General features: G+C 27.3%; 1 protein-coding gene across 1 annotated transcript; it reads right to left on the bottom strand.

The window, feature by feature from the left end:
* Nucleotides 1-1386: 1386 nt before the first annotated feature.
* Nucleotides 1387-25827, bottom strand: LOC130677585 (pyrokinin-1 receptor-like). The gene is made up of 3 exons (XM_057484403.1): nt 24637-25827; nt 4505-4728; nt 1387-2850 (listed from the first exon to the last, which is right to left on the bottom strand). Exons 1-3 carry the CDS (start codon nt 25481-25483, stop codon nt 2074-2076), a joined length of 1848 nt encoding a protein of 615 aa, XP_057340386.1. The 5' UTR covers nt 25484-25827; the 3' UTR covers nt 1387-2073.
* Nucleotides 25828-26286: the final 459 nt, after the last annotated feature.

Here is a 26286-nt window from a genome sequence, read left to right as displayed (position 1 = left end):
TATCTTCCAAATGGTGTTTCGTTTCAACGGTTTCCGATACTTGGCTTTTTAAAAATTAAAGAACGTGCGTCCTTGATAAAAATTTCAAATAAATAAAAGAAAATCTCTGCTAAAGGATTCCCCTTAATATTAATAGCAGTACGTGTCTACGAGCTTTGCTGTTTCCCCACTTGAATAACATGTGTATTTGATAGATTTATACATTTTTTTACGTTTACTTATTTTTTAAATATATCACGTTTATAAATCCGTTGTCTTCTGTACTAGTATTCAAACAGTTAAGTCATTGGCTTACTACCATTATTAATTTATTCATGCATGCGTAAGTTAAATTAAAGAGAGGAAATCAGTTAATGAATCGATCTTTAGTCAAAAAAAAAATTTTTAAAACGATATTTTTGTCATAATTTCAAAATTTTCTCCATGTCCACTAACATTTAATTTTTTTTTCAAACCGGAGATTTTCTTTTTACTCAAGAGCTAAAATCCTGACTTAGTATTTTAGTATCGACATATTTTTAATAATATGATCGAGATATCAATCAGAGATTACGAATCTCGTCATTTATCCAAAATTGTTAATCATTTAAAAAAAAAAAAAAAAAAAAAATCCAATATTTACCTAAATGTAAATTTTTGTTTGAACTCAACAAAGACAGCAAATAATTACTCACAGATGGCTATTTAAATATTTAACTATTAATTACCGAAGTAGATTAATTATCTATAGACATAACTTATTAACAAACAATAATATTTAATAATGTACTGATTATTATTTCAGTTGCTGAGGTAATAAAAAAGTTTTTTTCGTTTCATAATTACCGGTAATTTAATCTCGTAATTACCACACTTATCACTATCATTATTATCATTACTATCGAAATAACGTTAATGTAAACTCGTACGCGTGTTAATGATCAATATTTGATAAAATTTTGATTAATCAAACACACTTTTAATTACATACTGCCATAAGTTTATTAATTGTAATAGTATTCGAAATTTGGCACTTAATTTTTATTAAATTTGTGATTGAAAAAAAGTCCGAAGAAATTTAATTTTTGAAAAAAAATTGAGGGCCGGCAGCGAGAAAAATCACAAAGAAATTATGATACTGAAGTTAGCAATGAAACGGAAGTTGGCCAACATCTGATAATTTTTTTATTTTTTTTAAACAATAAATCATTAAAAAAAAATTTTTGAAAAAATTGCACCTATAGTTTTTTAAATTTTCTACATGTGCATTTTTTTTTGTAATTCTCCGGTAAAAAAAATCCGAAAATTTCCGATTGTCTGTTAACTTCTGGATCATAGTTAGCAGACGTCTCATAACTTTTGAATTTTTTTTTTAGACGATCAACTGCAAAAAAAAATATTTGAAAAAATTGCACCTATAGTTTTTTAAATTTTCTATGTGTGCATTTTTTGATTTTTTGTAATTAATTTGTTGAAAAAAAAAATCCGAAAATTACTTATTGGCTGCTAACTTCAGGATCATAAGAAATTGACGAAAAATTTCTAAAATTTTATTATCACGCTGCGAAATTTTTTACTTGATATAATTTTTTTTGACATGACCAGTATTCAAAATTTTTATTTTGTATATAAAACTTAAAAAATCAGGGCAAAGTATAACAAAATATATATTTTATATAAATCTCTTGCAGTCCTCGAACTTTGGAGTTTTATATTTTTACAGTTTTATTTAAAAAAAAAAATAAAATCATTAAATTCATAGTCAAAAAATTTTGAATTCGTAATTAAAAAATTTAATTATTCTTCTGTTGGCCAAAAAAAATTGATGCCAAAATTACTTTTATTTCCTCTAATAAATGCCCGAGTCCAAAAAAAAATTGAATTTTTTCTGTGTCCATTTCACCCGGCCCTCATACATGACAACTTTCAAACCACAAAAAAAAAAAAAAAAAAATAATGTCAGAACAGTAAAAATTGTGTCCTGCCTGACTATTAATTAAAAAAAAATTTTTACTGCAGTATTAAAAAAAAACGTAACGATTTTTTCAAAACATGTTTGCGCTTTTTTTTTTCGCTCGTAAATTAAAAAAAATCCTACACGAGTCTGTGCTCGCCAGCGACATAACAAGTAGTCATCGAGTACTCTTCGCGATTACTCTCAATGTCACTGACAACCGACTCCCCGCAATTTCGGGTCGAGCTCTTTGCGAATTTAAAAACACCACCAGTTGGTAGCCACTTTAAAAACCTCCACAATTTTTTATCATTGCTGGCCTTAAGTCCAAAGTACTTTGATTTGTTATTATCCTGCTCCTGTCTCTTACCAATTAAATACTCATCATTAGCACCAGCGAGTCTTTGTTGATGACAGACATCGCCGTTAATTAATCGACTGTTACTATTTCTGTCAGTATTTTTTTTGTTAATCTCATTGGTTCCATTGTTAATATTAATATTACCTTGTCGCGGACAGTCGCTGTCAATAATTAAGGTCGACTCGGCATTGCCAGTCTCCAACTGGTCACAGTATTTTTTGCTATTTTTTTTATTTAAATAATAATTATCATTATTGGGATTATCAATCTTACGCTGGGATGATGATGAGTTAACTCGTATTATATCACTGTGTTTGCTATCTACCGGTGAGACTGTCGTTTGATGCCGCTGATTATTCTCATCACGTATGGAATTACCAGAACCCTCGGAGCTATCTTGGCCAACTCCAGTACCAATTCCTGTACCGGCTGTTGTACGTGAACCAAAATTTCCGCCGCCTAAAGTTCTTTGTTGCGAACGTGATAAACTTGAATATGATCTTTGCTCCAAGTTACTCGACGATCTTGAACCACCGCAACTTTTAGCTAATGTTTCCTGCATCATTATTATTATTATTATTTTGTTAATTATTATTTTGATAATCAATTTATTTAAATATCAGGACAAAATGGGCTACTATTTTTTTTAGGCTAAAAAAATTTTTGGTTAAAAATTTTAGCTATAATTAGGGACAAGATTTTTGCCTTAACTTCGAAATGCACGGTTCAAATGTTTAATATTACGGCGAAAATATTGGTCTTATACAAAAACTTTTCAAACAAAAGTTGTAGGAAATTTATTTTTATAAAAGAAATGTCTTGTATGATTTTTTTATATGACCAATATTTTCACTGTAATTCCAAAATTGATATTCATAATGAATTATTCAAATTTTTGTTAATTATGGAAATCTTAATTTTGAAATTACGGCGAAAAGATTGGTCTTATCAAAAAACTTTTTAAACAAAAGTTGTAGGAAATTTATTTTTATAAAAAAAATGTCTCTTATGATTTTTTTATACGGCCAATATTTTCACCGTAATTTCAAAATTGAGATTCATAATGAATTATTCAAATTTTTGTTAATTATGAAAATCTTAATTTTGAAATTACGGCGAAAAGATTGGTCTTATCAAAAAACTTTTTAAACAAAAGTTGTAAGAAATTTATTTTTATAAAAAAAATGTCTCCTATGATTTTTTTATACGACCAATATTTTCACTGTAATTCCAAAATTGATATTCATAATGAATTATTCAAATTTTTGTTAATTATGGAAACCTTAATTTTTAAATCACGGCGAGAATATTGGTCTTATAAAAAAACTTTTTAAACAAAAGTTGTAGGAAATTTATTTTTATAAGAAAAATGTCTCTTATGATTTTTTTATACGGCCAATATTTTCACCGTAATTTCAAAATTGATATTCATAATGAATTATTCAAATTTTTGTTAATTATGAAAATCTTAATTTTGAAATTACGGCGAAAAGATTGGTCTTATCAAAAAACTTTTTAAACAAAAGTTGTAAGAAATTTATTTTTATTAAAAAAATGTCTCTTATGATTTTTTTATACGACCAATATTTTCACTGTAATTTCAAAATTGATATTCATAATGAATTATTCAAATTTTTGTTAATTATGGAAATCTTAATTTTTAAATCACGGCGAAAAGATTGGTCTTATCAAAAAACTTTTTAAACAAAAGTTGTAGGAAATTTATTTTTATAAGAAAAATGTCTCTTATGATTTTTTTATACGGCCAATATTTTCACCGTAATTTCAAAATTGATATTCATAATGAATTATTCAAATTTTTGTTAATTATGAAAATCTTAATTTTGATATTACGGTGAAAATATTGGTCGTATAAAAAAACCATAAGAGACATTTTCTCTAGAAAATAAAATTTTTTACAACTTTTATTTAAAAAATTTTTTTATACGGCCAATATTTCCACTGTAATTCCAAAATTTGACACCATTAATTATTAATTGTTATTTTTAAATAAAAGCAAAAATCCTGGTCCTAGTTATAGTATTTAGATAAGAGTGGACAAGTTGGTCATATCAGACAGAAATTTTTTTACTTAATATCACAATGCAAATAACAAACATTTGAAAAAAAAATTGGTATTGAATGAAATTCTAATTTTTTCTGGGGACTGTAATTTTTATGAATTTATATATTGTATATATATTTTGTACCTTGAAAGCTTCGCGAAATTTATTGGACATAATGTTGTATAGAATTGGATTGATGGTAGTGGAAACGTAATACAAGACACCTGAAAGATATGTGAATACATTGTAGAGAAATGTCATCCATTTATTTTTTGATGTCACTTGATCAGTGTCTGTTCCGTAGATCGCAATCAAACGCTGGACGTGGAAAGGTGCCCAGCATATAAAAAATGCAACGACGACAGCAACTGTAACAATTATATATTTATATAAATAGTTATACATTTATTATTAACAGTCTGCAGTCACTACGTGACCGCTCTACTACATTTATCTATTAAACTGATTAAATTATTTTTAAATCATTGGTTCAATTTCCTAATTATTTATTTTAAAAAAAAATTATTTTTATTTCTCAAAATTTTGAACTATTAGAAATAAATTAAAAAAAAAAATAGACAATTCCGCAGTAGATTAACGGACGTTAGAATACAAAATATATGAAAAGAAATAAAAAAACGAAGCTGGCCAATTTGTACTAACGTCACACAATTCTAATTTATGTTGAACGTTAAGTAAATTGAATTCCTCGATTACCAGTCGTTAAAAAACAGCTGAAAGTATATAAAGAGAAACAGATTCAAGGCGACCCTTACAATGATACGAAATTTAAAAATACTTAAATTCAATTAAATTCACAATAAAAATATGGCTGACACTTGAATTTTATTTTTCTCTTGATGTTACATTACTCAAGTATGAAATTTTATTTATTTTCAATAACAGAAATTTTTAATGTCAAAAATTCAAGTGTGAGATGATACTCACAATTCTTGTTTTCTTTTTTTTTTTACTATTTAGGGTAAGACTGAAAAATCAGGACGCTGGGGAAATAAAACACGCTTTTGAACTTTAATACACTGGATCATTTGCTTTTCGATTATTTTTTAAGATTACGTAAGAAAATTTCCCATGGCTATTGAGAAAAAAATAGTCTTCAAATATTTATGAGACAAAAAAAAAGAATAGTGATTTAGAAATAATTTAGTGAAACGGAGTCACAATTATTGGATATAAAAATTGCCGAAAAAATTTTGATTACACTACACGGAAAGAAAATTATAGGAATTTTTGCTATGCATTATGGGAATAGTTCCCACAATGGTATAGGAATTGTAACCATACTATTATAGGGATAGTTCTCATAATATATGGAAATAGTTCCCATACCATCATGGGAACCATTCCCATAATGTATGGGAATAGATACTATACCAATATGGGAACCAGTCCTATAATGCTGTGGGAATGATTCCCATAATATTATATGAACAATTCCTATAAATTGTAGGAACCATTTCTATAAATTATAGGAACCATTCCTATAATGTTATGGGTAGTATTCCTATAATTATAGGAACTGTTCCTATAATTATGGGAACCATTCCTATAATGTTATGGGGTAGTATTCCTATAATTATAGGAACCTCTCCAATAATTATGGGAACCATTTCTGTATTGTTATGGGTAGTATTTTTATAATTATAGGAACTGTTCCTATAATTATGGGAAACATTCTTATAATGTTATGGGTAGTATTCCTATAATTATATGAACAATTCCTATAAATTATAGGAACCATTCCTATAATGTTATGGGTAGTATTTTTATAATTATAGGAACTGTTCCAATAATTATGGGAACCATTTCTGTAATATTATGGGTAGTATTACTATAATTATAGGAACTGTTCCTATAATTATGGGAAACATTCCTATAATGTTATGGGTAGTATTCCTATAATTATAGGAACTGTTCCTATAATTATGGGAAACATTCCTATAATTTATGGTCATAATTCCTATGTTGGTATAGAAAAGAATTTTATAGAATTATGGAAACTGTTTCCATAATTTTTTTTCTGTGTACAGATGACAAATTTGAATTGTAAAGATCAGAATATTGTTAAAAAAATAATTCTCGAGCTTTGCCAAGTATCCTAGTATTTTTTTTCAATCAAGTAGAGAAATTTGAGCCAAAATAAGACCCCATAATTTTCGTAGCTGTAGGTCGTAGGTAAAATGACTCCATTTTTAGACCAAAAAATTTTATTGTTACTAAATCTTTAGTCGCGATTTATAGAAAAGTATGAGGTAAGTTGGTCACGACGGACAATTTAAAATTTTCTATAAAAAAATCAAGGCCCATTTTACCTCATAGTCCAATACAATTATCAATCATTTTTTTTTTCTACGAAAAATTTGTAAATGCATCGAACCGACTGACCAACTGGCCCATCATTTTTTTTGCCTCATCAAAGTAGTTTTGAGTCTGTCCACTGTCGTTTGACAACGAGATTGACAATAAAAAAATAATTACCAGCTTCAATAACAATGAAACATAAAATACCGATGTATGGTTTAAAATTTTTAGCCGACGTTGATTGAAGACATTCGGGAATCCGTTTAGAATAATAAAATAAAACCAGTGAATTATTAATGCATGTTTGCAACTCGGCATTTAAAATAACAAAACATATTTATGTAGTTGAATATTAGTTAATAAAAAAAAAATCAACAGAAAGGAAGTTATTGATAGACGTTTTTTTTTATATCTTTTCTGCGAGTATGTCGGTCGGCTTGACAACTTACCTGGCCATGACATACGAGTCCAGATACTCATTTATTACGACCAAGTTGACGTAATGATGATATTTGTTTAGGATAGCCATCGTTGGAGAATTATTGCACTTGCGTTTACCTTGATATAGGATTATTAGTACAATGCAATTGGTTTTTCTCACATGATTGCCTTTTTTTTATTTATCATCGTGATAATAATAATTACAATAATAAATTGTTATTAATTTAGTAAAAAATATATGAGCGGAATAAAAAATTTATTTACAAGTTAGATATCATGGTGTGTAGTTTTATTTTTCATTGATTTGAATATAGTGATTCATAACAACTCGTTAGAATATGAATATATTATAAAAATTGAATCAATCATTCTTCATCATAATCGATTACTAATCAAATTTTTTGCCTTTGAAAAATAAATTTAAATAAAATAAAATATTTTAATTATCGTAGACAAAAAACTTGAAAATTAGTCAGCATAGTAGATATGTAAATTTAAATATTTTAATTTTTAAAATAATTCATTTCTGTATAGAGAATTTTTTCGTAAAGAAAAAAAAATTTAGAAAAATAAAAATTCAATTTTAAAAAATTTTAAAATTTTCTAGTGACCTATGGAATTATTTTGACAAAAATATATATTTTTCAATGAAACCTTAGTTAGAATTTTTAGAAAAGATTGGGGTAAGTTAGTCAGCCCAGACAATGCTGCCAATTTTAAATTTTTATTTTTAAATCGCGGCTCATTTTACCTCAGTGTCATTCTTAGTTTTCAAAAAAAAAAAAATTGGCTGCACTGTGCACTGACCAAATTACCCTTTATTTCAAACCATAACTGAAAACTTAAAATTAAAATTTGGCCGTCTGAAAAAAATGTCTCATTTTGCCCTAGTCATAAATATTAAAAAAAAAAAAACTAATTAATTGTTATTAAGAATATTCGTAGCATCATAACGATACTGCCATTCTAATACCCCAGAGAGGAAAGTACGACGGGCCCAGGCTTGGCGCAGGCTTGGCCCAAGTATGTAAAACCTTGGCCCAAGCTTGTAGGTCGCCTTGGCCCAGCCTTGTTAGGACTCTGGAATGATAACATTGGGTCAGACCTGGTTGGTAGACCTGGCCCATGCTTGGTTGCCAGTCCTGGCCCATGCCTCGAGGAAATGAATAAATTTAATTAAAAGAAATTTTGTTATTATTAACCTCGTAGAATTCATGATCATTAACGTTTTAATTATCTAAAGGAGGTAAATGATATGAAAAAAACTCGGTGAAAATTCTGCTGGGCTCTGGGCGCGAACTGCCGTCCTTCTAATTGCTGGGTCCGAACGATAGCTACTAGACGAATCTACTAATGTTGAACTGATACATTTATATGATCTACTTATTAAACCATAGATATAGCCAAACTTGGGTAATTCTACCTTGGCCCAAGCCTGGGTAATCATTGTAACGGCCAGGACTGAGTACCCAATCTTGAGCCAAGCATGGGCCAATATAGATGTGCCAAAGCTAGGTTTCCCAGGGCTGGGCCAAGTAGGGCCCTGTCGTTCAACTCTGGCGGCCCCCGCATGGGACGTCGTAGCCCACAAAATTTGACATTTTCACTTTTCTTGAAATATGTAATCATTGTAATCAATGTGCAGCTTATGTCAAAATTTTCGAGATCAAATTTTTGATTTAGTATTTTTAAATAAATATTCTAATATGTCGTATCCCAAACGCAGACTTTCGCGCCATTTTAATATGTCATATCCCACATTCGTATAAGTTCAGTCCCGCGGAAGTAATTAACGACATCAGTGAGAAGGTAATTATGCATAATTTTTGACTCTTCTTACAGCATATAATTCAAAATTATTTATTCATTACAACTGCCTATATTTTTTGAAAAACATGAAAATAAATTTGTAAGTCATACCAATGTAAAAATATTACAAATAATTTTCCTTTGCCGACCGTATTAGAATAGATACGACGTATTAGAATGGCAGTATAAATAAGTGACAATTAAAATTTTCTACGACTCCAAGGTCAGCCAAAGATTTAAAAATAATTTTAAAAAAATTAAAAATGTTATAAATAAATGGCGCCAGAATGATTGATGTCGATCTGTTATTTACTGGTTAAATTGCGTGACCAAAAGCAGTAAATAGTAACCAGTGTACATCAGTAACATCAGTATTATACAGACTGCTAACATATTACCACACAATAATACATAACGTGGATAAAAAAAAAAAGAACTAAAAGTATACAATTGGATTAACGTAATGTGTTCAAACACCGGTCATTAATTTATTCAAATGAGTATCAAATGAAAGTGTTTATACAGTTGTGTGTCACATGTACGGCCTTGTAGCTCTTTTAATAAGTTATTTAAATTAAGATGATTCACTAGGCTTTTATTTATTTCCATAGTACATGTGCATAGTACTCAGTAGTAAACAAATTTAATTGAACAAAAATAATAACAATAAATTTTCTTATATTTTTATTCTTATAAATATTTGTTTTGACATGATGAAATATATGTGGAAGTTAAAAATAAACATAGGATCCATCTAATGGCAAAAACGAGTGTAGAAATTGATTCTGTCTCTTATTATGTAGGCTTGAAAAATAACGAATTCAAGACTCGCGTTGGTCCAAGACTTCCGTGGGTTGCCAGTCAACTTTAGTACCCGAGCTAACTTTTATTCCGTATCGGAAAATATATCAAGGATGTTACTCGAGACTTTAAATTTTAACTTAGTATTCACTTATATACTTGGGTATTTTATTTTTTTAATTTTTTGGTCACTGCACTGAAAATGAGCGCCAAAAAAATATATTTTTTCTGAGTTTCATCAGTTGACAAAAAAAAATTATTTTTATCAACATGAGTCGTAAAAAATAAAATCCCTGTGGAGTCAAACAAAAATTTGAGGGCTCAAATTTTTCCTTATCAATTTTTCCTCAGCAAAATTTGAAAAAAAAAACAAGGGTTGAAATCACATACGAAAAAAATATATATCCGGGCAAATCTGGAATATGTCGCATATATGCAACATATTTGCCCGGATATATATTTTTTTCGTATCGGAAAATATATCAAGGATGTTACTCGAGACTTTAAATTTTAACTTAGTATTCACTTATATACTTGGGTATTTTATTTTTTTAATTTTTTGGTCACTGCACTGAAAATGAGCGCCAAAAAAAATATATTTTTTCTGAGTTTCATCAGTTGACAAAAAAAAATTATTTTTATCAACATGAGTCGTAAAAAATAAAATCCCTGTGGAGTCAAACAAAAATTTGAGGGCTCAAATTTTTCCTTATCAATTTTTCCTCAGCAAAATTTGAAAAAAAAAACAAGGGTTGAAATCACATACGAAAAAAATATATATCCGGGCAAATCTGAAATATGTCGCATATATGCAACAGATTTGCCCGGATATATATTTTTTCGGATGGGAATTTTAATAGGAATTTTTGAGACCTCTCCCCCCTCCTCCCACCTTCGAGTTTTTCGACGACTTGAAATGAAAACTGACAATATATATATAGTGTTTAGAATTGTGTCTCCAATAAATTTAAATTAATATCATAGACTACTGAGTTATGTAATCAAAAGTCATATAAGTTTATAAAGCATTGATTTACTGCTCTTTAAATGAATGTTTGATATATAAATCATCATATCGTTCAATATTAAATAACACTTTTAAAATATTCCTTCCTAATATTAAATTATAATATTTATATTAACATAAATATTAAAATCACGAGCTGTACTTGCCATTAAAAATAATTATTCCAGTAATTAAGCTGATCATTAGAAATTTCAATTCAATAAATTAATGACATAAAATAATTGTTCACATCAGCATTATAATTTGACATAAAAAATCTGAGAAATATATCTCACTCATAATTCTGTTTTGTATGAATAAATAACAGAGGTAAATTTATGCATTCATTGTTTTAAGGAAAAAAACTGGTTACCAGAAGATATTTCACTCGGGCATTAGGTAATAAATTGAGAACTATTATAAAAAAAAACGATTCGGTTTATAAATTTATGTGGTTTTTTTACATTTTGAATTATTTTTATTTTCAACGTGCTGATATATTTTTAAAATGGCCTACAAATCATTAAAATTGATGTGTCTAAATAATATTCATGATCTTTAGTATCGAATAAAAAATATAAAATATATATATATTTTTTTTTCAATGTAAATATTTACACAAAAAATTTTTCACAAAAAATAAATTTTAAATTTTATGAAATTATGTTTTTTAAATATATCTACAACATATATTTAGATATATATCAAATAAATTAAATTTTGGTAAAATTCATATTTTTCGATTGATTCTCGAAATCAATGATAATTTGAAAACTGGAAAATAATTTGAATAAAAAAAAACATGAGGGCCCATTTTGCCCACTTCCTTTATAAGTATAAAAAAAAAGTGTCCTAATTATTTTTTTTAATTTAATTAAATATCATTTTTAAAAAAATTAATAACAGTACACAGAAAATTGCGTTTACACGTCGGCATGTCGCGAAATAAATGAAATAAAAATAAAAATCGTGATTACATCAATCACGCATGAGGTCACGGTCGGTTACAATATATTATAATTTATAATATTAATTAAATTACTGTAAATTTATCGCGCTACCTACCCGTATGAAAATAACATATATGGTCAAAATATATGTAAAAATATATGATAAATATCGAAAATATATGTGGCCAATTTAACTATATTTTCTGATATATTTTTTTTATACTAAAAAATATAATATTCATCATATACGAGTCCGTATATGTTTAGCATATATAAAATATATATGTCAATCATATACAAAAAATATATTTTTATCATATATGAAAATATATACTCTTGTCATATACGAAAACTATATTTTTATCATACATAAAAATATATATTTCTATCATATACGAAAAATATATTCTGATCATATATAAAAACATATATTTATATTGTGTATGGAAAAAAAAATTTCTTATTCGTATGACCAACTCCAATTAAATTAGATCTAAATTTTAATATACTCGTTAAATTGCAGTTAAAATTTTCAAAATTAGTTAATTTGATGCGAATATATATACCCATATACATATACATACACCGAATAAAATAAATATAACAAAGAAAATATATGGTGCCATATATAATATAAATTATATGCTACCATATATTTCATTTCATATAAAAATTTTATATTTTTTGAATATAAAAGGAAATATATCAATACAATATAATATAAGGTAAATGTAAATGTACATATAGCTTAATATAAAAAACATATAAGTTACATATATGGAATACATATATTTACTACTGTATATAATTTTATATTAAATCGGCCAAAATCTCTATATGATTTTTTATAATATATCATATATTTTTTTGTTGCAAACATATATGATTTTATATATTTTAACGATATATTTTTTTTCATACGGGTATGAAATAGATAAAATATTAAAAAATTTTTTAGCCAAAAGAATGATTTTGTTAATTCAGATAAAATTTTAGTCATCGATTCGTCTGCGAAAGGTTTTTTTAACTCGTTGAACTGGTTACCGCGTTTTAATAATATACTATCATACATACTTTAATAAATACGTGGTTCAGAGAAATACCAAATCCTTATAATTCCCAACAAAACAGGTTTCATAGGGAAACTACTGAGTCATCGCTATCGTTGCATCCTGAATTTATTTCCAAAAATACATAAATATTTCGGGAGTCATATTTTTTATTAAAAAAAAAAAAAAGTATAATAAAAATGATGATTGGGTTTACAAAAATATGACTTTTAATAACATAAATTAATTAACTGTCGTGATACATTAGTGATAAATATAACAAACATATGTTTCGCATGGTAAATATTTGATTTGACGCAAATGATGACGGAAATAATTTTTAAAATTTGAATTTGAAAAACTATAATGAAAGTTTAATTATAGGTATAAAAATTATTGATATATGTTTTATTTTTTTTATTTTTCGTTCTTTGTGTTAGTGGAAGTTAAAATATTTATATAAATTGTAATTTATAGGCTACTGAATCGTAAACAGAATTAGATAAAACGAAATGGCAGACGTCGTGATGTAATATTTGACTCTTGGGATTTTTTTATTTTTTAGTAGACCAGACATGAAATAATAAAAATAATAATAAAAAATACGATTTAGAAATACCGGAAGTCGTTAAGGTGAATTGTAATACAAAAGACGGTGATTTTTATACCCAGGATATAATAGTTGAACACTATTTGCAATTAGACGACAATTGTGGGGATCTTATTGTTAATACTCGGAAAAAATTCAGATCTATAGAGTTCTGGGGTCTTCGGAGATCAAATCGAAAATTAAGACAAATTATTCAAACATAATTTCGAGGCCTCTTAAAAAAAGACGGAAATTTTTCAAATATAAGATTTACATAAATCGGATTAAATCTGACGATCTAGATCTAGATGCAATGATCATCAAATTTCTCTAGATCTTAAATGTTTTTCTACTGGAATACTTCGAAATTTTTATTTAAAAAGAAATTTCTGGTTGTGAAAATTTTTTTTGTAAATATAAGATCTGGGATCTACAGAAATTTATGTAAATTCATATTAATCTAGATCTTAAATGTGAAAAATAGATCTTTCATAACGTAATCAGATCTTTAATATTTTCAGTTTTTACAAGATTCACTTTAAATCTTGTAAATAAATTCAAATCTAGTGACATCGATCTAGATCTAGATGCAATGATCTTATCAAATTACTCTAGATCTTACATTTTTTTCTACTGGAATACTTCGAAGTTTTTATGTAAAAAGAAATTTCCGGTCTTGTGATAATTTTTTCTTTAAATATAAGATTTGCGATCTACAGAAATTTATGTAAATTCATATTAATGAAGATCTTAAATGTGAAAAATAGATCTTTTATAACGTAATCAGATCTTTCATATTTTTAGATCTAACAAGATTCACATTAAATCTTGTAAATAAATTCAAATCTAGTGACATCGATCTAGATCTAAAGGCAATGATCTTATCAAATTACTCTAGATCTTAAATTTTTATCTACTGGAATATTTCGAAATTTTTATTTAAAAAGAAATTTCCGGTCTTGTGAAAATTTTTTCTTTAAATATAAGATCTGGGATCTACAGAAATTTATGTAAATTTATATTAATGAAGATCTCAAATGAGAAAAGTAGATCTTTCATATTTTTAGTTCTTACAAAATTCACATTAAATCTTGTAAATAAATTCAAATCTAGTGATATAACTGTAGATCTCAAAAATAAGATCCAACCCAATTTTAAAAATTTAAATTTTTTTCCCGGGTACTTTTATAAGTTCTAGCCAGAAGGAACTAAAGAATCCAATTAATGCGACAAAACAATAACAATTGTAGAAATTTATTTACTTAATTAATTAATTAGACCAACTTTGAAGTTACGAAATGAATAATGTCATTTAAATGATATTTTATGATTTTTATATTAATATAGAATTGTGAGTATTTTTTTTATTGCGAGCACACGAAACGAGTCATAAATTTATTACGACCCCTTTATGGAACTCATAATGATAACAGTTACAGTAATGACAATAAGGAAATAAAAATAATAAAAATAACATTAGACTATTCATTAAACGAACGTTTACTCGTTATTTATTTAAGGATATGCCAAAAATGGCTCCGGCAATACGAAACGAGGGATCAAATAGGCCAGAATTTTATCGGAATAGAGAATTGGTCGTTTCAGTCTACACTTTGTTGGAAAAGATATTATGTAAGTTCAGGCAACAGTGTAAGAAATAATGGAACAGTGCGCGTATATGATTAAGAATACAGAATAAATTTATGAATTCAATCATTAAAACGGGTAACGGGATTTTAAATAATTTGATTCGTTTAAAATTTACAAGTACACTCAGAAAATTAAATAATAGAAACTACCATCTAGTTATGGTAAAATTTCTACCATCAATCTGATAGTAGTGAATATTATCTAGATGATTGTATAAATCATCTAGATCGTAATATTCACCATGTTTATAATAATTGTTACAATCTTGTATGTTAACTAGAGTTAATTATTATTATTATTCTAAATAGTTATATTTATAATCCAGATGATAACAGTTACCATCAGAAATTATGATTATTACCATCCTGATAGTAACTGTTACGAAATTCATTGCAGAAGTAAATATTATCATCCTGATATTACTATCCCGATAGTAACTGTTATCATCCTGATAGTAACTGTTACGAAATTTAGTGCAGAAGTAAATATTATCATCCAGATATTACCATCCCGATAGTAACTGTTACGATCCTGATAGTAACTGTTATCATCCTGATGGTAACTGTTATCATCCTGATGGTAACTGTTATCATCCTGATGGTAACTGTTACCATCCTAATAGTAACTGTTACGAAATTTATTACAGAAGTAAATATTATCATCCTGATATTACCATCCTGATAGTAACTGTTACCATCCTGATGGTAACTGTTATCATCCTGATGGTAACTGTTACCATCCTAATAGTAACTGTTACGAAATTTATTACAGAAGTAAATATTATCATCCTGATATTACCATCCTGATAGTAACTGTTACCATCCTGATGGTAACTGTTATCATCCTGATGGTAACTGTTACCATCCTAATAGTAACTGTTACGAAATTTATTACAGAAGTAAATATTATCATCCTGATATTACCATCCTGATAGTAACTGTTACCATCCTGATGGTAACTGTTACCATCCTGATGGTAAGTGTTACCATCCTGATGGTAAGTGTTACCATCCTGATGGTAAGTGTTACCATCCTGATAGTAACTGTTACCATCCTGATAGTAACTGTTACGAAATTTATTGCAGAAGTAAATATTATCATCCTGATATTACCAACCCGATAGTAACTGTTACCATCCTGATAGTAACTGTTATCATCCTGATGGTAACTGTTACCATCCTGATAGTAACTGTTACCATCCTGATAGTAACTGTTACAAAATTTATTGCAGAAGTAAATATTATCATCCTGATATTACCAACCCGATAGTAACTGTTACAAAATTTATTGCAGAAGTTATCATCCAATAATTATTAATTCTATTAAAAAAAATTATATCACTAACTATTTTTGCATTGAAAAACGTTCCAGTCATTCTAAATGATTGGAATTTAAAATTTACCATAATAAACACAATTACTTAATTTTCTGAGTGTAAGCAAGGGTTTGAAAGAATAATTTATTAAGTTGCCTTCAGACCATTCTGATAATCAGGTGAGAGAAAGACAGGATCGAAGATATACATATATAAATGAAATTAATGACTCATATTGATCATTGGAAGTATATATGCATAAATTACTATACTAAGCAGAGTTTTTATATGAGTTTGAGGTATAAATTAATGTTCTAACTAAAATTAAAGATATGTTTACTTCCGTAATTTCATTTTATTGCTGATTTGAATTGGAAGTAATTAATTATCGTTTATTAATTTAAATCACTATACTATTAAACGGATTTATTGATTCATTTAATGGTTATCTTATATATTGTATGTTGCATAACTAATAATCATGATATTAATTTTATAAATTTCATGTTAAATTACTCCACGTCTATCCAATAATGATATTTCATTATTATTATTAATTTTTTATTTTAATCAATAAACCTGTTATTTGAATTTAGTGTCATATATATAATTTATAATCAAAATTACTTTAATTTGTTTATTAAAAAACAAAAAATCAGTAAGTTTCTACTTCATATTTATAACATCAATAGAATATGAATAAAAAATTGCAGCTGGTTCATATTTATAGAAAAAATATATGAAAAAAAAATTGATAACAATTATAATGTGATCATACTCGCGAGTAAAAAAATACAATAAACAATTTTTCGTTATGTAACGCATGATCATTGATAAATTTATCATGATTGTTTATTTACAATACAAATGTGTGAATCGAGTGTTAATTTTTCTGACCCGAGTGGCCGAAAAATTCCAAGGAGTACAAGATCGGAAGCGAGTTTTACATAAATGTCAATAATTCTCTTTGTTATGATTTTTACGTCCGATAAATAAAATACTCCCGTTTATTTTATCAACAACCGGAAGCAAGTAAATCAGTTTAATTATCTTTCAACCCCTGCAATAACTATTTTTATAAAGACGAGCAACCTGCAGTCACTACGCGACTGCCCAAATATCACTATTAAATTTATGAAATACGCAGAAAAAAAGGATTTCTTGTCGCAACAAAATTTTAATTTGCACCAAGAAATTTTATTCATTGTCAATTAAATACAAAAATTGTCTTGGAGCGAGAAAATATTTTTTTGGTCAAGAAATAATTCCTTACACCGGGACCCGGCATGAATAACTCGGTCTATAATAACTCTGGTAAAAACAAATTTGTACAAAAACTAATTTTTGCGTGTTGGTTAACTCGAGTTGGACTGGCCGGAGTTGTTTTTGTATAAAGTGGTTTTGACCGGAGTTGTTTTTGTACCGAGTCGTTTTGACTGGAGTTGTTTTGTCCAGAGTTGTTATTGTTCGAGTCGTTTTGACTGAGTTATTTTGCCCTAGAGCCCCTTGCACCAACTAATTTTTTCCAGTTCTAAATAAATTTTCGTTTTCAATTCCCAATACAAAAAATTTATTGGGGTAAGTAACAATTGTCTTTAGGCGAGTAAAGATTTTTTGTGTCAATGAATCCTTTTTTTTTTCTATGCACACTTTTTTGGTTTTGAGAAGCTTCTTAAATCCAAAAGGGAGCATAAAAATCTGTCATTTTGGAATAAGTAACGTGATATAAATAATATAGCTATATATTCAGTGACATTCAGTCATATTTAGTGACAGAATAATTAAAGTATTTATTTATTTAAAGAAAATAAATACGATCGTCTTTTTTCCCGCGTAATTTAAATGTAATTCGAATTATATAGATAAATCTATTTATCTCAATACTTGGCAATTAAATATTACAATTATTTATCATGATTGGATGACTATACTTTTTAATTGTCACTGTCCTACTGTACTCAGAGATCATAAAACTTTGATATTAAATGCGCAACGTTAATGTTTTACATAAATAATGAGCGCATGGTCATAATGTCACATGTTATTAGCGTAATTAATAATTGAGATGTTAATGTTTTCAGCCCGTGTATATTATTTATTTTAAGCTTTATTTTATTTTGATCGTTTTTTTTCACTTCCAAGATAATTTATTGCCACTTGCCATAAATATTTGAATTTAAAAATTGCGCGTAAAAATTTTTCCCGGCAAAAGTCACTTTTTAAAATTTTAATAATTTTTTTTTATATTTACAAAAATTTTATTTTTATATTTCTTGTTAACTATTAACTTATTTATTTACTTAACAACCTTGGAATGGTTTTTATTTATTTTTTTTTTTTAATGCCGACCGAAATTAAATTAAGGAGTCGAAAAATAAATGAATAAATCCAACCGTCGAAAAGAAAAAAAAACGATGCAAATATTTATGTATAAAAAAAACAAGTATATATTTATATATATATGCATATACAATTGCTGAATGGACATTGCAGTCAAGTAACTAATTTATCAATGGCATGTTTTTACGAGTATGCCAATAGATTGATTATAATATAGATAAATTTAGTACGGTACGATTTTTAATACAATAAATCATTATTTAATATTTGTAAGTGTTTTTATAAATTTATTGAAGTGATAATGATTTGTGTCTCATACTTTTTATGCTATGAAAATAATGAAATACATGTATTTGTACGATGATCATTTTTTATTTATTTTACAATTATAATTTATTTAAATATATAATTTTTGGTATCATTGTTTTTAAATATTGTTATTATTATTTTTTTTTAAGCTTGTGACCTACTCAGCAAAAATTTAAAAATAAGTATAAACCCGGTCATTTATTTAAATAATAAATATTTTGTTTTGTAGTTTTTGCCGTAAGTGACAAAAAAAATGATACTGAAGTTAGCCGACGTCCAATAACTTTTGGGTTCTTTTTTAAACTATAAATTATGAAAAAAAAAATATTTGAAAAAATTGCACCTAGTTTTTTAAATTTCCTATATGTGCATATTTTTTTTTTTTTTTTTTTTGTAATGTATTTGTCGAAAAAAGAAATCCAAAAATTTTTAATTGACTGCTAACTCCAGGATCATAAAAAAAAAAGACTTCTTATTAATTAATGGGAAGAGTGGGGCAATATGAGAAACCATTTTTGAAAATGTTTATCTACAGTCACTAGAAGAAGCATAGGGTAAATTAGACACCTCGAGTAGTTCGACTATTTCGAAATTTTATTTTTTTTCTGTCCGATTTACCCTTAGTCTTTTTGCCGGTTTTTGATATAAATATTTATATAATAAACTCAATAAAAAATTTCGTAGTTGTAGTATTTTAGGGTGACCAACTCACCCCATTTTTTTTTTTAGTCTGAAGTCAAACATTTACAAAAAAAACTTTTTTTGGTAGAAAGTGATCTAACTTTACTCCACTTCTTTAAATATTTAATTCGATGATTTTAATATAAAATATATTAATAAATATATGAAATAAATATAAAAATTGTTGTAGCAAAAATATATGAGAAATAAAAATCACTTGATACGCGAGTAAATAAGTTATTTTTTGGATAATATGTCAATCACACACGAGTATGAGAGTGACAGCCAGACAATGAGTAAAAAGAAAATTAGCAGGAAAAAAATTTCTTATATATTTTCTCAAGTATTTGTTTAATGTTGATACTCAATAATATATATAATGAAAATCATTATTATCTGTTTGCTTACGAGGAAAAAAAATCTTATAGAAATTCGGATTAATATTGTTACGGTTTATTTGGATAGTAATTAAATCAAAAAAAATTTTATTAAAATGATTTATTTTATATATAATATATATAAATAACTTGATATTTACATGTGCAATTTATTTATTACGATAAGGTAAATAGAGAGATGATCGGAAAAAATGTAATTTATCAGATATTTTAGAATTTTTCATTCACCCTTGGATACTTTTGTTCTCCAGCTATCGATCATATGTAATCCTATAGTAGTATTCCAATTTGGTACAGTAAATGCGCGTAAATTTAATACAACCTATATATATACTCCATGTGAAATACGTAAATTTAACCAGTGAATAATTTAAGGATAAAGCTTCCTATAAAATTGATAACGGTAACCGAGTAAAGAAGTAATCTCGGATTATATTTTATTTAATAATTTCAACACGACACCTTTGTCTGCTTGTGTCAATCAAAATTTTTTTGAATTCGAATTTTTTACCGCCAATTTTATTTTTTACATTTAAATTTATTGAAAAAAAAAATAAATAAAGGTAAAGGCCCCTATACCCGCTCACTTTTCATTGGAGTGAGATTAAATCACTCAATATAAATTAATAAATAAAATGAAAAACCAGATTTTTTTTTTTTAGTTAATTTTTTGAAGTTTCGAGTATTGGAATAAAATTTAAGTTTGAAGAATAATCTTGATAATTAATTATTATTAATTTTTTAAATAAGGTCCTTGAGTGTACCCACAGTCGCTCACTAAAAGTTGTGATGTACCATTACTCGACCAACACATGGCCCTATAGTCGCTCAAAGACAATATCGATTAAACTATGATAAGTTTATTGATTTGGACAAATAATTTATAAATTATACTACTTTATTCTTTCATAATATTAAATTTCATGAATTTTAAAAATGTATTTAATAAGATATAGTTATAACAATTCGAAAAAAATTTGACGTAACCCAAATTTAATCTAACGAATGAACGTTAAAGTAAAAAATGCCCGGCTTTGCGCGATTTTGAAAACAGTCTTTTAATTTAAATTTATAATCTATTATAAAATAATTTGACACATCATATTTTAATATAGGGGAAGGGGGGGGGCAAAAGGGGATAGGGTAGGTAAAACGGGGTACCCCCAAAATTTGATAAAAAAAAATTTTCTATTTTAAATGATTTTTAAACATTCCAAAATCACTTCTGTAAATATAATTAACCGTTACTTTGAATTTTTTTGGTAAACTTTTTCAAAAATTAATTGTCAGTTGAAAAATATTAATGACGTTTGTTTTATGATAAAAACTATTAAAAATTTTTTTTCTTCTTTTGTATCCAATAAACATGTAAAATATAATTTTTCTTCATGTAAATTACTTAAAAAAAAATTCAACTTAATCAAATTCGTTTAAAATCCAGAAATTTTTTTTTTAACTTTTATAGGGGGTACCCCACTTTGCCCGCAGAAATGAAAAACTTTTTTTTTCAACGGTAACTGAAAATTTCTTCTATTTACTTTGAATATCATTAAAAAAAAAAAAGATTTAGTGTATTTAAGTCCTCGAAAACTTGGTATTTCCTTAAGTACCCCCTTTTACCCCTCCCTCCCCTATTTATATTCACAAATAATTATTTATCAATAATAATATGTTTAGTTGCAATTTTTTTTTATAAAAATGATCAAAAAACGCATTAAACAATTAAAGTGAGCGACTAATGGTACTGAGCGGGTGTAGAGCCTTTTACCTTACCAGAATTTTTTATGAAACTATTTTTCAATAAGAACAAAAAAAATTATGATTTAACAATGTAAATAAAGGGGTAAAATGGGACAGTATATTTTTTTGGTATCTGGGCCAAAATGGAACACTAGTTTTGAAACAACAATTTTAAAAATTTAAAATTACTTAGTTTTAGTTTGTCAAAACAATGGGGTAAGTTGGTCACCGTCAGTTCGAAATTTTTAGTAAATAAAAAATTTTTTCTCGTTAAACTTTTTGCTGTCTGAAGTTTTTATTAAGAACTGAAAGAGCTGACTCAGGGTAAAATTTTTTATTAAACTTCTAAATTCGCACACTGTTCAAGCTGCCCACTTTGCCCCATTTTTTTTAGTAACGATAATCAAGAACTTTTAGACAAAAAAAGTTTTTTTAATAAAATAAAATGGTGACCCATTTTGCCACAGAATCCTAGAAAATTGAGTGACCCATTTTACCCCAAGCTCCCGATGGGCTACCCCATAATTTTCTACATGGATTTATATACGTTCATATTTTTCTATCTGAACGCCCATAAATTCCCCCGCGAAATTTTGAATATAAAAAAAATGATATTTAATTTAAATTTATAGAGCTGATAAGTGATGATGCGATGAAAGAATAATTTTATTACGTCAGAGTATTAAATAACTCGTTTTAAATTTAAAAACTATTTATGTTTTTTCACTTGGCATATAAAATCATCAGAGTCCAAATCTTAATTAGAGGTGCCATAAATAAATATCTATATGTAGACGTAGACATCAAAGTCTTATATTAATAAATAACTATATAATATCAAGTGATAAAAGATAATTAAAATAACATAAATACATTAGAGAAGAAAAATAGCCAGTGATGTCATGGAATGGGACTCCATCACAAATATAATTATTTAAAAAAAAAAACTTTTAAAATATATAAAACCAATTTGTCAATGGCTTAGTGCCATTCTAAGGTTCTGAGATAAAAGGTCTGCTTTCAAGTCTCGTAATGCTGTCACACGATGAAATGAAAGATTTTACAGCAGAAACTATTCGTCATTTATAGTTTTCATTTCTAACTCCGTATATTTGTTTTTTATCTAATGTTTACCTCAGCTTGAAAGCTTTGCATTTAAATATCATAAAATATATATGTAAGCATATATTTTTCATATATTTATTGTTGTTATATTTTAAAAATACTTTAAATCAAAATTTTGATTTAAATTTTAAAAAAACCGAGCTCTCAAATGGACACTGTAAAAAATTTCGGTGTCAAAATGGACCCAGAGAGCTTTACACGGCCGTGTAGTGTGAAATTTTCTCGGTGTAATCAACTTTTTTACACCATTCCGTGTTACTCGTTATTTTAATTAACGAGCAACAAACGATCATTGAATATTTTTAACTGTGTATTTAATTAAAAACTACATTAATTTTATTTAGATACACAGTTTAAAATTTTTTGTTCTTGTATAAAAATCCAATGGTTAAAAATTTTGTGTAAATTATTTTACACCACCAAGTGTAAATTTAACTAAAGTTTAATGTGTTGTCTGATCTCAACAATTTTTAAACCCGTATTATTGTTTGACACAAGAATAATGTGTTAAATTAACCCAAAAAATTGAGTGGGCCGTTTAGGACATGTGATTTGTGTTAAATTTAACACAAATTTTTAAACTGTGTTTAAATTTTTCTTCTTAACGCAAAAATTATCGTGAATTATAAATTTCCACGTTTGGTGGTATCAAAATTTTAAATTCACCGCCTAAATTTAACACCGAATTTCGTGTAATTTTCACACCAAAATTTTTACACCAAGACATCTACACTACACCGGGTCCAAAAATTTTTTTTGTTTGGCGTGGCGGGTGTCACGACTACATATTTGACCCTAAATATCTAACGTCAAAATATCTAAGAAATTAGATCTTATCCAAAAATATCTGATCAAATCATCTAATGAAATTACTGGTGTAATTGTTTCTGATAGTATTGATACTATCATAGCAATTTTAAATGTATTTGTATATCTATATCTAGTCAAATTTACTAAGTATAGGAATACAAACAGTGTCACGACTAAATATTTGACCCTAATATTTTGTCATTAGATCTTTTGTCGTCAGATATTTTGAATTAGTTATTTAGTCATGTAACCGTTTGGCGGTGTAAAAATTTTAAATTCACCGCCTAAATTTAACACCGAATTTGGTGTAATTTTCACACCAAAATTTTTACACCCAGTCATTTACACTACACCGGGTCCAAAAATTTTTTACACTGTATGATCAGAATATTATTCAATTAATATGAGCACGAGGATCGAAATTTGTTGGAAAATTGAATCAAGTGATTAACTAACTGCCCAAAAGTTTAGAAACTGTTTAATGCTCACGATTAATAAAAACTCTACTTTTTTTTCTACCGCTCAAATTTAAATTATTTAAAAAATGACTTTACCTCAAAATCTATTCATGAATCCGTAATTTGTAATTTTATTAAAGGCATAAAATAAAAAAATTTATAAACTTTTTATTAGAGTACCCAATTTCGTCAGAATAAATAAAAAATTTTGATAGCAATGAAAAATTTGTTTCCTTTAAATACAAGTGGAGTAAAAAATTCATCGTATTAAAGTACACAAAAGTCGTTTATTATTAATAAAACATCCCCAGTTTGTCCAGTTTTACCCTTATATATAATACGCTTTTCCATACAAAGCCCAAAATAAATTCACAACTATAAAGTATCATGTCTCGGAAAAATTGTAAAAAGTATATTTTTATTCAGCTATGCCACTAAACATAAATAAAATTTTATGTAAATTTAAAAAAAAAAAAAATCTTACCAAGCATCTTAAGAACTCTGCGTGAAGATTTACCCGTATTCCTAGTGTCCCACTTTTTTTTTTTGCTCTCCTGTAAGCTCCGCGTTCCTTGATTTCTGATGTTGCGTTTCTTCATCATATTAGATTTTCTCAACTTCAGTCCAATCATTGAGTACAGCACCGTAATTAGCGTCATGGGTATGATAAAAAAAAGCAAAGTCGCTATTTCAAACGAGTGTTTTATGAACGGACGTTTGCGAGTGCAGATAACAACATCAGGGCTTATGTCCGGGTACTTAATTACCCCGAATTGCAGAGCTTGGGGTATCGCGAAAGACATCGCCACTAGCCAAATTACCAAAATCAACTTAACGACCCGTGACAATTTTGACATCGTGTGTGACAAAAATGGATGACAAATGGCTATGTAACGCTCGACAGTAAATGCCGCGATGGTCAGGACACTCGCGTTCGTCGAACATTCAGCCGCGAGTCCTCGAACTATACAAAAACCCTCTCCAAATATATAAGGGTATTTTGACCAGACCAAATAAACTTCTGCCGGAAGTCCAGATATCAGGAGCAACAAGTCCGACACTGCCAAACTAAACAGATAGTAATTTGTCGCGGTATGCATTGATTTAATACGAGCAATTACGATGCACGTGCTCACATTACCAACAATCCCGGCGATAAAAATAATAAGATATATTATTGTTATTGGAATAACAATATAAAGTGGATCGCGTCGCGACCCAACGACTCTGTAGGCAGCATCAGTGCTCGAAATTGACGGGAATGTTGACGATACATCTGTCAGATTATAATTTAATTCATTATTTATTTCCGTTGTCATTAATAACTCCATTATTAATTAATTATTACTAACACACTTTTTAAACAAATATATATATATATATTTTTTTTTTAACTTCTTATTATTTATAATTAATTTATTTATTTATTTATTTATTTATAGGGATTAAAATTTTCAGACACGAGTCTTTTATTTATTTTGTATCGCAACATTTTTTTTTAATTAATTAATTTTTTTTAAATCCATTGGGGGGTTGATTAATAAATTTTTATTAAAATTTAATTAATTAATTTATCATATTAATAAATTAATTCACTGATTTAAATATAAATATGTGGGGAATTTAATTGGCCGGTCACGATGCTGAGGTCATTCAAGAGGAAGACCTGCGCGAAAAGAAGACAAACCAAGACTGAGGATGATTACTAACGGTCAGTCGGCGTCGACGGTTCTGAGTAACGATAGTGGGGAATACCATTCTGCGCCGGCGAACGAATATTATCAACAAACATATATATTATATATGTATATATAAACGAATAGGAAGGAAGAGACGGCAGCTTAAATGCTATCGGTAAATAGTTAAAGATGTTTGAAAAATAAAATTTTAACTTGAGGTTGGGGTAAATCGAACTAGTGCTTATTTTGTTATTTACTTATTTTTTTTTTATTTTGATGAGATTTATTGAATGCATCGGACTCGGTCTTGTATGCCGAAGACTTGTTGCCATAGAAACTGAGGCATTCGTTGTAAACCCGCTTCGGATATGGAAATTAGGGATGAAAAAAATTTTCGGGTGATAAAAATGAATTATTGAGGATCCTGAATTTTTAGAGCTCGATAATCGCTTTGA

This window comes from Microplitis mediator, chromosome 11 (genome assembly GCF_029852145.1).
Source record: "Microplitis mediator isolate UGA2020A chromosome 11, iyMicMedi2.1, whole genome shotgun sequence".
Taxonomy (NCBI): domain Eukaryota; kingdom Metazoa; phylum Arthropoda; class Insecta; order Hymenoptera; family Braconidae; genus Microplitis; species Microplitis mediator.
The sequence above is the reverse complement of the archived record's forward strand: the minus strand, read 5'-3'. Positions and strand labels throughout refer to the sequence as shown.

Coding starts and splice junctions, on each gene's coding strand:
- LOC130677585 (XM_057484403.1), bottom strand. CDS start 25,483: ATGGAGTTATTAATGACAACGGAAATAAATAATGAATTAAATTATAAT. Junction 4,729..24,636: donor CAGAGTTCTTAAGATGCTTG/GTAAGATTTTTT, acceptor TAATTGTTACAG/TTGCTGTCGTCGTTGCATTT. Junction 2,851..4,504: donor AATTTCGCGAAGCTTTCAAG/GTACAAAATATA, acceptor ATAATGATGCAG/GAAACATTAGCTAAAAGTTG.